Consider the following 12,472-nt stretch of genomic DNA (forward strand, 5'->3'; position numbering starts at 1 on the left):
CTCAAACAAACTGACCGATTTCCTGTCCACCACACGGTCGATATCCTGTTCATCATGCGGTATTTTGTTGTCGCTGGTATACCGATATAGCAAAAATCTGGCAGAAACGTCAGCACGCCGGGCGAAATGCTTCGCGGTATTTCGTCAGCCGCTACGTTCTGAGTTCAAATTCCGACAAGGTTGACTTTGCCTTTCATCCTTTCGTGGTCGATAAATTAAGTACCAGTTACGCACTGGGGTCGATGTAATCGACTTAATCCCTTTGTCTGTCCTTGTTTGTCCCCTCTATGTTTAGCCCCTTGTGGGCAATAAAGAATTGGATATAGCAAAAATCAAATCATGACACTGCGTGACCTTCCTCGACGAATCACAGCTCACCTTACGGTAATAGCAATCAGCTTCTTCCATTCAAATTCAAAATAGCTGAAGACTATGAAGACTAGCATCACGCTTGAAACTCAGTGTACCAACGAATTTGAATCAAACTGTTTTGATCCATACATGTAACTCTCAATAAGTTTGTTGAGTGCACTCAACTATCAACATGGCTGAAAAAAAGGTCGGTGCAAGTGTGAAGGTAAAACACCTACAAAAATCAGCATTGCTTGAAACTAAAAGAATTATTCACAAGGTTCTTGAAGCATGACCAGTAAACAAGTGTCAACTTAGTCTGCTAGCTGTGGACACTTTCCATCATACCCAGCAAAATAAGCTGTGAGTTTTCATGTTGCAATACCCAGCCATTCGAGGGTGAAATGTAAGGTAACAGAGAAGTGTGAGAAATACCAGCCACTGCGGGACAAGAAGGAAAGTTATGGGATATGAGGAAAGTAACGGTGATACCGGTGGTAATTGGAGTATTAGGAGCAGTTTCCAAGGGCAATGAAAAACATATTAAGAATATTGGAACTGCTGTCAGACTCGAGGTGATCCAGAAGATGGCATTGATGGGTACAGCTTGCATTGTAAGGAGGGGATTGTCTCTTTGAGTCACAGGAGAAGGCACTACTTGAAACTTTTGGTGATTTGTTATTGCTTGCTTTCAAGTAAAGAATAACCGGTAATTATGATCTATCCGAGAGTCTTTCAGAATAACAACAACAACAATAATAAATAATAATAATATTGTGGACATCAGATATAAAAACTCTGTATTATATATGTAGTGCAACCAATTGAAAGACATGCATGAAGATGGTAGTATGATTGTAATATACGAAATGTTAAGTAAAAATCTTTGTGATATTGAAACGGAAATAAGATTTCAGGTATAATTACATTTGTTTACGATTATCGCTGGACAGAATAAAGAAACTTCACGGAACTTAAAATGAATTGATACTAACAAAATGATTCGAGAACAAGTGAAACTAAGCAATGTCTTTCATGCTGTTAAATCAAGGTAGACATACTTTTATACAACAATGCCAAGCGAGATAAATATTAATATTTATATATTTATATCTCTTACACAACTATTTATAATATACACTTAGCTGTTTGTATAAATATTAATTGCATCAATAAATTATTATGCTTTATGTATCAATAATTTGCAAATATTTATAGTTTCTTCCAACAACAATTAGAAAATGCTGAGTATTTATAGATATAATACCTGAAAAGTGAATATTAAATCTTGTTTGTTGGAATTTAAGCGAACGACCCTTGTATTATATATATATATATATATATAGAGCAAATGATCACCCACACTGGAGGCAAATACTGCGCGAAAGTGAATGAAGAGAGAGTAAGTAAAACAGGTATTGGCCATCAAAGAAAAGTACACTTGATGGAAGGAAAAATCAGCAGCACCAGCAGAGAGCTCCTTCAAATGCAGTCGCTGTATGCATGAATGACACTCCCGTGTGGGCCTGTGCAGCCACAACAGACGTTGCACCACCATCAGCAACTGACACGATTTCTTTGGGTGCAGATCCATGGTCTCTAGAAACCGACGGATGTGTACTATATATATATATATAGATATATGCTCCGTAGTCATCCTAATCAGATTTCTCTATAAACATACATTTATTCGTGAAAGTGCCGAATTATTGATACTTAATTCAAAATATGCATAATCTTATGTGAAAAATATTTAGAATATCATAAATAATTGTTCTAAATCCTACAAAAATTCAGTAGATATTAAGGTTTGCAAAATTGTTTTGAGAGCTGAAGAAACTATACCAAAACAAGGGCGCCTATTTTTACAAGGTTAGCGAAACTTAGTAAAAAACATTTGGCGGTTTCATTGAATAAGCTGAATGAATCTATTTTACGCTGAACAGGATTTCTAATATGGGAGATCATTAATTATTGAAAGCAATATTAGATTGATATCTGTGATACCTGTTTCTGCATGCGCTGCTAGTTGTGGTTGTATGGCTTCATATTGGAGGAGAAAAACCGATGTCACTAAAGCAGTGGCATAAATGATTACTTTTTTTGTTAGTTGTGAAAAGCTGAATTATAATATGGTTTATTATTTATAATGTTAATTGTTAGTTGCATTTGCAATTTTAAATATTTCTGAACCTGCAAGACCAGTTTCCCACAGCTATTGGCTTCAGTAAACTGAATTTGATTGTATCTAGTTTTTGATTGCTATGCATGTATACGCTGCTATACACACTGACTCCATTTTTGTCTATTTAATTCAGTCACTCTTTATGTTTTGGTGGCCAATTGTTGGACGCATGAATTGTTGTTCTTGAAAAAAATAGTTGCTAAAAGATATTTTCATAGTTTAACGTTTTCAAGAGGCATTAATAAACTCTGTAAAAATTACAACTAATTTGTAAAAGAGAATAATGAACGATAAAATTAGAAAATGGAAATAATTTCAGTTGAACAAGCAAAGCTAAGGAGAGATGAAGAAGAAATAAACGACGAAGATTGCTATCAGTATGAAGTAGAAACAAAGAGAATAAAAGTAGAAGTGGTAATAAATTATAAAAGGAATATGTAGAGTAAAGTACTTATATGCATATATTTTTAAAGCGTCTTAATAAATGAGAGTTATTCCTCTAATGCGATAATAATCCTATCGACGGTACAACTAATTCAAAGTAATGATTTTATTTATCGCCCTCTAAACAAACTGTAGTGTAGAAAATTAATTAGGAATATAGAGCCAGCGGTAGTTATCAGCTTTATTTTATTGAAGGAAATATGTAATAGGTTTATGAAAGAAAATGAAAATTAGTCCTTAAAGCTAAAAGCAAATGGCAAAGATAACTGTAAATAGCTTCATTACACTTTTGTAGGTGCAGTTTTGATAAAGTAAGGAAGTTTAACGATTATTTCCAAGGAACATAAATATATTTTGTCATACAATTTTCTTATTCATCAGGGACGTTTAAATTGTCTACGGAGTCGAATAATCTAGAAGAATTGTTTAATGTCACAGAAGTTTATAAGGATTGATGGGTATTGAGAATATGCAACTCTAAATACATTTTTCCTGCTAAAACTTATGCATATATAAAATTAGAAATATGGCATTTCTAAATCTCTCAGAGAGACTTATACAGCAGCAGCACAATAAAGAGATGGTTAAGTGAAAGTATAGCTGTGCCATAGCAGTCCCATGACGCCGCACTTAGGAAAATGTATTCTATTATGGCATCACACACACATATATATATATACATATATATGTTTGTGTTTATATCCCACCGCTTCACAGATGGTGTTGGTTTGTTCACGTCCCTATACTTTCTGGGTTCGGCAGAAGTAACGCACCTGAAATATGAATCGATATGGATTTCATTGACTACACCTTACAACGGTGTGCCCCTGCTTGGCCACACTTCGATGGAAAAGAACAAAAGGAAATGTATACGTACACATATGAAAATTGTGTGCATATATATACATATACACATATGTGTATGTATGTATGTATGTATGTGTATATATATATATATATATATATATATATATATATATATATATACATACCTACACGTGCATACCCCCGCTAACCCGGAGCATACATGAGTTCTACTGGACAAAATATTTTACACTTAGATTTCCAGCTCTAAACTAAGCCTGGAACCATTTTCACAGAATATGTTACATAGCTTCAGGTTTATATATGGTTATGAAGAAGTTAGACATGATATTTCTACTGAATCAGTAATGGCGCAACACAGTCAAGCAATTCCCTTAACAGTAGTGAGATTTATATCAGCACTCACCCCGCTTCTAGTTAACATTCAACATGTGAATATTTCTTGTGTAAGGAGACGATTCAAGCCGATGAGAAAAGTATATTTTTAATTTAACACAACTAAGGGATAAGAACAGCATATATTGACGGATACAGGAGGCAAAGTAGCATAAATTTAATTTACGCTTTTCCTGAATTGATTTTAACGAAACAAAAATAGCCAAAGCTTATTCAGGCACTAACATTTATTTCATGCATTTATTTCACATCCACAGCGTTTCGATATAAAGAAATCCATATTTTCAAAGCTATTAGGAGTGAGAGCAATATGAATAGTTTGCATTGGAGGACGTCTTAGAATCGTAAATTAGATGATAAAATATAAATATTCGTAACAAGATTTTCTGCGTATTTCGGGTTCGAAGCTACTCTGTATATTTTGTCTTTGATTTGTTTCAGTCATGCTGGGGGTTCCACCCTGAGGAATTCTTAGTCAAATGAATCGACCCCACGACTTTTAAAGCCTGGTAATTATTCTATCACTCTGTTTTGCAGAACCACTAAGTTGTCAAGCAGTGTTGTTGGAGGCAAATATAGACACGAAAATACACACATAGGTATATACATATACACGACGGGCTTCTTTCAGTTTCCGCCTACCAAATGCACTCACGGCTTTGGTCGGCCCGGGGCTATAGGTGAAAACACTTGACCAAGTGCCACGCAGTGCGATTGAAGCGGGAACCATGTGCTTTGGGAAACACGCTCCTTACCACACAGCCGCGCCTGGGTCTTTGTATTTGAGAAAAATTATAATTATAAAGAATTACCTTATATTCATTCTTTAAACCTTCCATGTCATTTTCTTTATTCCGCTTTATATAATCCCACAGGTCTTCCACTTTCACAGATGGAATTGTCACTCCTAAATTGCCGTACACTGGTTCATTCGTGTCTGTTGTCACAGCTGCTTCTATAAGGGGTTCAATTTCAAAGTTTTCTAGAAGGAAAAAAAATATTGTATTAGCAAAACAGAATAGATATTAAAACAAATTCTAGATATATGCTTTATATAATGATAATAATAATAATAATAATAATAATAATAATAATAATAATAATAATAATGCTTTCTGATATAGGCACAAGGCCTGATTTTTGGGGGTAAGGGATAAGTCGATTACATCAACCCCAGCACTTGACTGATACTTAATTTATCGACCCCGAAAGGATGAAAGGCAAGGTCGAGCTTGGCGATATTTTAACTCAGAATGTAGCGACGTGCGAAATACTGCTAAGCATGTCGTAATAATAATAATAATTATTATTATTATTATTATTATTATTATAGGCACAAAGCCTGAAATCTGGGGGGAATGGGGTCAGTCGATTTTATCGACCTCAGTGTTTCACTGGTACTCAATTTATCTAACTCGAAAAGATGAAAGGCAAAGTCGGCCTCGGCGGAATTTGAACTCAGAACATAGCAGTTGGCGAAATACCGCTAAGCATTTCGTCCAGCATGCTAACGCTCCTGCCAACTCACCGCCTGTAATAATAATAATAATAATAATAATAATAATAATAATAATAATAATAATAATAATAATAATAATAATAATAATAATAACGACAACAACCATAAAATGCCGTGATGCAGTACCAGACATTGGCTCTCATGGCTTCTGATCTTAATTGACTGGAAATGTCATCATGTACATTGTTCTGCTTTAGTATAAAAGATGAGCTACAGCAAATATTTTGCTCAATTTTGACCTTTGACTCCTGACTACAATTCTCTCAAAGTGACAAGCTGTGTGGAACATAACTGATATATATCGACCAAACACATTAACCAACAAGTAAATTCCTTAGAAAATTCAATGTCAGTGAATGCTCAAAACATATAAAGCCGTATGTAGAGAAGAATGGTTAAAGATGGAACTTTTAGCCACTGGAACACATCCTATCCACCAAAGTCGCTCGAATCCACTTAGATAAAAAAAAACTAGGAGAGGAAAAGACAGGTAATGTATGGATAACCAACTTGTAAGAAATTGCTTTTATCTCATCGTTACAATTGTTACAAAATTCTGCTTCCATATATTTGAATCAAACGATGACAAATAGTCATTTTGGCAAGAGGAGATCAACAGTAAAAAATAAACTTATATTTAGGTAAAACTAATTTACCAGGCCACAGCAAAAATACTTTTTATACATGTATTTGTAAAAAGACCTATTATTAGAAACCTTGGAACTTGTGTGAAATGACTTTTATAGGAAATATCGTTTAGAACATTTCCTAAAGAAACCACACAGTTTCTGTTAATGCTTTTATATAGAACAATACAATTCAATATTTCATTTGTAACGTTATGTTCACGCTGTAACTTTGTGTATGCATGCATATATATATATATATATATATATATATATATATATATATATATATATATATATATATATATATATGTATATATATATATATATATATACATATATTTCTGTCTGCTGTGTGTGTGTGTGTGTGTGTGTGTGTGTGTGTGTGTGTGTGTGTGTGTGTGTGTGTGTGTGTGTGTGTGATAGGAAATATATTTGCTAGTCATGAACACATATATTTCTTTCGAATTGATTCCTATTACTAAACTTCCAGTAATGGAAGAGACAAGGTAAACACGTGATATTCTCGACTCGCGTCGTGCCAAGAAAGTAATGGACACTGTTTACATAGAGTAATTTGAAATCCCACTAAAATCAAGAATATACACTCACGCACGTATCAAATGTATGTCTATGTGTGTGTACTTGCTCGCGTGCGTGCATGTGTTTATGTGTGTATGTATGTATGTATGTATATATGCATGTATGTAAGCTTAGTGTCTATTTAATAGATTAACTAATTATGAACCGTGTTTGTTCGCTAGCGTAGCTTAGATTGACTTAATAGCGATGGCACACTTATAATGACGTAAACTAAAGGATTAATTGACGAATAAGGCGTAACTATCGAACCTTCTTATTTATTACATTTATGCAAATATTGACTAAATTTTTAAATCATAATTTTAGCTTAATTTTCTATTTTTGATGCTTTAAATTATTTTCATGAAGCTCAACCTTGATATGAGTGTGTTATTTGTGGTTTGAATGTGGAGGGAAATTTGTACGGAGAGATGAAATCTAACCAAGTTCTCAGAAATTCTGGAATATCTTGTGATCTGTAAATGTAACGATAGATATTCGTGTTTTGCTAAATCACAAATTCAGCAAACAGTACAGTTTTATAGATAAGAGGATAGGAAGTATAAACCATGAGGTTGTTGGTTTAATGTACGCTATTTTGACCAGTTGTAATTCTCAAAATACCATTAAATCTCATTCTATAGATATTAACCTTTATTACATTAGATATAAATTTATATATAAGAGAGTCAAGACTATTGAAAAGGTTGCAAGACGCAACGAAAATTTTAGGAAAATAAAAATAAGAAATAAGTGGAAATTTTACCGGTGAGTATGTTAAATTATAAAGCACAAAATGAAAATGACTCTCCCCAGACACAACAGAATATGCTTCAACACAAGAACTCACATAAAGAATCTTGCACACCAAATCCAAAAACGAAATATAAATTGTAAAATTCAACAAAACAAAACACGAATTTGTTTTCTCTACCTAAACTCTAACCTCCATAACAAGAGAAATTCCTCTTTAAAATATAGAAATACTACCACAACATTTGACCGAAATAACCTGTTTCTATATTTCATGTACACCTGGGTAGCATTGATGCGAAATATTACATTTAACATTTCGTATTTTGGACGAAATATTACAAAAAAATGTATTTGTTTATGTTAACCTCTTCGCATTCAAATACTACTTAGCTGCCATTGTTTCTTCAGCTATACATGACAAATATTGTTTTGAAAGAGAGAAGACACATTTGGGGCCAAAGGGCAGAGAGATTATTTACATACAACACGGGATTTTCTTTCCTAAAACTTCCTGAGCACAGAAGCAAGTAGCAAACGAGATAAAGAAATCGTTAGAGTATCTAATTATTTTGCTATTCTGCTATTCTGCTATTCTGGCGACTTGTACTCGTGATTTTTCTACGTCCATTTTTATCCGGCTGTCTTTTAGTATCGAAATTGAGAACACATGTATTTAGAATGTTGATTGTGGTGAATAGCTTGTCTAGAATTTACCATCTCCCTCTGTTATAACAAAGATAATGCGCGAGCACACACGCACACACACACATATCTTTTATTTTTTGTCTTTTACTTGTTTCAGTCATTAAACTGCGGTCTTACTGGGGCACCAGTTGCGTTATAAATGGGAATCTGACAATATTGCAGATGCCAGACTTGCATTGTTGACTTTCGAAAAATTTAGGACAAGCTGTGGATAACAAAATATCATACATAAACCTTGTGTCATTTGAACATCAACGAAATTAAATATGCCTGAATGACCATGTCTGTGTTTCAGTATCCTGAAAATTCCACCAGTCGTTCCAATTCCGTAAAAACTTGTGAAAAAGATGGAGCCTAGTGACAGTGTTCAGTTACTGGTGTTTGAGAATTCTTTTGTTTCCTCTTATAATTCATCTTTTTAGTACATAATCTTCAAATACTACCTACATACTTTGCAGGCTCTTGTATGGGAGATTAGTTGGCCACAAATTATACGTTTAATGTACAGTGGTTGCGTATTATTTTATCAGTAATGCTACGAAATACTTATACGTTCTGCATATACAAAACAAACTGTATACACAAAAACTATGTATATATTATCAACCGTTGAACACAGATTCTAAGTTCAGTCGAACAACGATCAATTTTTATATCAGTGATACGTCAAAAGTTTAGTAATTTTAAATTGGGAAATTTACCTTTGAGAGAGTCTACATCCCCCACTTTATTCACTAAAATAGCAGTTAAATCCCCACAAATCATATCCTATTGAGTCACGTCATTAAAAGATTTCTAAGACTTCATTCTACAAAACACTGAGTTATTTCATTATAGCCAAATCATACGTTTGACATTGAACCAACACATATTTGCTTTGACATCACAACTGCCACTGAACTATTTCGCAAAAAGCGACACCGAATTGCACCGTTAGAACTTCCCTTGAGAGACCTCATCTGCGTGCACTTACTGATTCACTACAATAAGCATTGGTGAGTGTTAATAAATGAACATTGCTGAGGTGTTTCATTACAACCACTTATGAAGTATTTTGTTAGAACCACTACTCAGTGGTGTCATAAAAATTGTCTTCACCATTTTAAGAAACCAAACATGGAACTGAGCTGTGTCGTTAGAATGATTAATCTGGACATCATTACAACGATTTTTTTACTCATAATAGCAAATAGTGATAGAAAATTGCTATACTGTGAACGGAAATATTGAAATAATGTTCCATTTGATTGTCAACGCTCGAAATCGATTAATCAATTTAATAACTATTTAAAAAGATTTTTCAACTGAACCTGGTAGTCGTCCACACATCCGAGTTTTCATTTATTTTAACCTTTATTATACTATTTCTTAATGATAGAACTTTCAATTTATCTTGCTCTCAGTTTACACAGTAGTAAAGATCGATATGTATGTTGTACAATGATTGTAAAACTATAGTAAACATAGAAATATTACTGAAGTGAAAATAACAAGTAAGAAAATATACATATATAAAACAATAGAAATTTGAACTCTACTTAACCCTGAAATATATATTGTTTCAATGAAGCAGATTTATTGTTCATATAGTTAGAAAATATACACTAGCTTCATTGATATAAGTTTAACACAAAAATATTTGTAGCTGGAAAACTTATGTCTACTGAATCTCCATAATCATTTAGAAACAAATAGAAGACAAACAAACAGCAATGAACCTACGTTCTTCATTTCTAGGATAATAAACGACAGGTGTATTATGATGTACAAGATAAGCTTCTGGTGAATCATTTTCAAAAACACAATCTAGATTCAGATCACATAAGTCAATGACTCATAAATTCTATAGTTTGTAAAGAAGTAATAGTCTGGAATGAATACTGACAGGAAGAAATCAGAATAAACGAAAATAAGATTCCGCACACTGAAAAGAATGTATGAAAGCTAAGAGTCGATTGATGCCATGCGTTTCATAAAGAAATAGAATTAAAGTAGGAAAAATATTTCAAAATCAGATCGTTCTATCATCGTCTTCGTCACTGTCGTAATTGTCGTCGTCATCATCATGCACTCAAGAATTCCATGCGAGTTTCCATTTTCCATCGCTCTATAATGATAAGCTTCATTATATTTTAGCTTTCAGTATTTCTATAGATAAAGCGGCATCCTAGCAAAATCGTTGAGCCATTGGGTAAGGCGCTTAGCAGCATTTCACTCGTCTATGCGTTGTGAGTTCGTTTTCCACCAGGGTCGACTTTACCTTTCATCCTTTCGGGGTCGATAAAATAAGCACCAGTTGAATACTGGGGTTGATGCAATCAACTTACCCTCTCCTCCGAAATTGCTGTCCTTGTGTTAAACTTTGAAAACAATATTTCTATACATTAGACTGGCAACTGGAAAAATCATTCCCGGAGCATACAGAATGTTTAGCAGCATTTTTTCCATATCTTTAGGTTGTGAGTTCAAATGCTATCGAGGTCGACTTGCCTTTCATTCCAATATCGATATTAAAGTGCCCGGTCGTTACTAGATTTAGGGAATCAACGAACCCATCTCTACCAACTTTGTGACCCGGTATCTCAGTTAGGTATCATTATTTCATAATTTATCTTTTAATTAAATTGAATTTATATAAAAAAAAGTATTATAGTGTATTGATCTATTAATGTCAAACCAGTGATATTTATCCAACAAAGTGGTCCTGCTACGAATCATAAAACATTACTTGCAGCATTTCCTTTTTTCATCCATATTTTACGATACACCCATTTTGAACATACCACTTATTGTGTAAGTAATACATTCTTGTTTAGCAGAACCACTACACTTGACTAAACATGAGAAAGAATGCTTCGTAGTCTCCTGTCTGAGTATTTTATATAGCATCTATATTTCTAAAACCATTTATTTTGCTAAATCACTGACGCACCACTAACATTCACTTGAATGGTAAAATGTGATACAGATTCGGACCAATAAAATTCAGCCAGCCCTACGTTAGTAACTGATACTTATATACACTGAATAATTACAGTCGATTCTACAATTTTTTACATATCAAAAGCTTGGACAAGGAGTCTCAAAAAAGATTAAATCTGGTTCAGCTACTGAATATATTTGTCGCACCAAAACAAAAACACTGTTAATACGCACGCAGTTTAGTCATCGAACTAGCTACCAGGATTGCACCAAATCGGTGAATTCGATTTGCTAAAGACTTGATAATAGTGAGAACGCACAGACACAAACATATGTGTGTGTGTGTGTGCATGTGTGTGTGTGTGTGTGTGTGTGTGTGTGTGTGTGTGTGTGTGTGTGTGTGTGTGTGTGTGTGTGCACAAAATTACGAACAGTTAGAAAAGGATCGTCAATTAGTAATGGAATCTCAGTCAATCTGGAACATTTAATTCTTCCTTGTTGGTCCACAACCTACCACACTGTTTATCCAATTGACTTTAAATTACACAGTGCAGTGTTGGATTAAATACATGTAGGTTTATTCTAGGTTTATATAACTACATGACAACTTTTCTTTTATTATTTGGAAAGTGGTGGCAGATTTAAATTCCTAAAACTTTGTAAAAACATCACAATAAGGTCCCTGAGACTATTAATGAAAGGGGGATGGATTAGATCCAAAAAGTAAATAACAATGTGCAATTATGACTTAATTAAGAGGAAAGATCAAGTAGGATTAATGTATCCCCGATCAAGTGGAGCATAACTATTGAACGTATTTAATCATTTTAAAGGCTTTTGTTCTTTAAAAAGGATTTCAAATTAGATATCCGTTTACGACAACTTAAGCCATGAAAGCAACAACAAACACTTATTAGGTATCTGATCTGAGATTTGCAACAGAATATTCACTGTGTCTCTAGATATCCGATGGTAAACGAAGTAATGCTTAAATTCTAAAGAAAGATACCTTTTTCTTGGTGATTTCGTAAGATCCCACAAGAATTAGCATTGAGTGAAAAAGAAAATAATTTATGGATACATAGTAGGATCCCTTTTTATTGTTGGGTATTATATTAACAGTTGTCAGGGAAGCGTTAATATTTCTTACATTTTCCGAAA

At 33.7% G+C, this 12,472-nt stretch overlaps 1 protein-coding gene across 17 annotated transcripts in view; it reads right to left on the minus strand.

The window, feature by feature from the left end:
* The window catches only part of LOC106878895 (receptor-type tyrosine-protein phosphatase kappa), a 594,862-nt gene that overhangs the window by 162,157 nt on the left and 420,233 nt on the right, over nt 1-12,472 (minus strand). For 12 of the 17 annotated variants that reach the window (XM_089356041.1, XM_089356040.1, XM_089356031.1 and 9 more), the window contains one exon: nt 5,014-5,183. In XM_089356041.1, coding sequence (XP_089212167.1) covers nt 5,014-5,183 — 170 coding nt within the window. The remainder of the gene's footprint in view (nt 1-5,013; nt 5,184-12,472) is intronic. The other 5 variants (XM_089356042.1, XM_089356034.1, XM_089356032.1 and 2 more) reach the window with 1 other exon arrangement.

Source organism: Octopus bimaculoides, chromosome 8 (genome assembly GCF_046866305.1).
Source record: "Octopus bimaculoides isolate indiv1 chromosome 8, ASM4686630v1, whole genome shotgun sequence".
In the NCBI taxonomy this organism is placed as follows: Eukaryota; Metazoa; Mollusca; class Cephalopoda; order Octopoda; family Octopodidae; genus Octopus; species Octopus bimaculoides.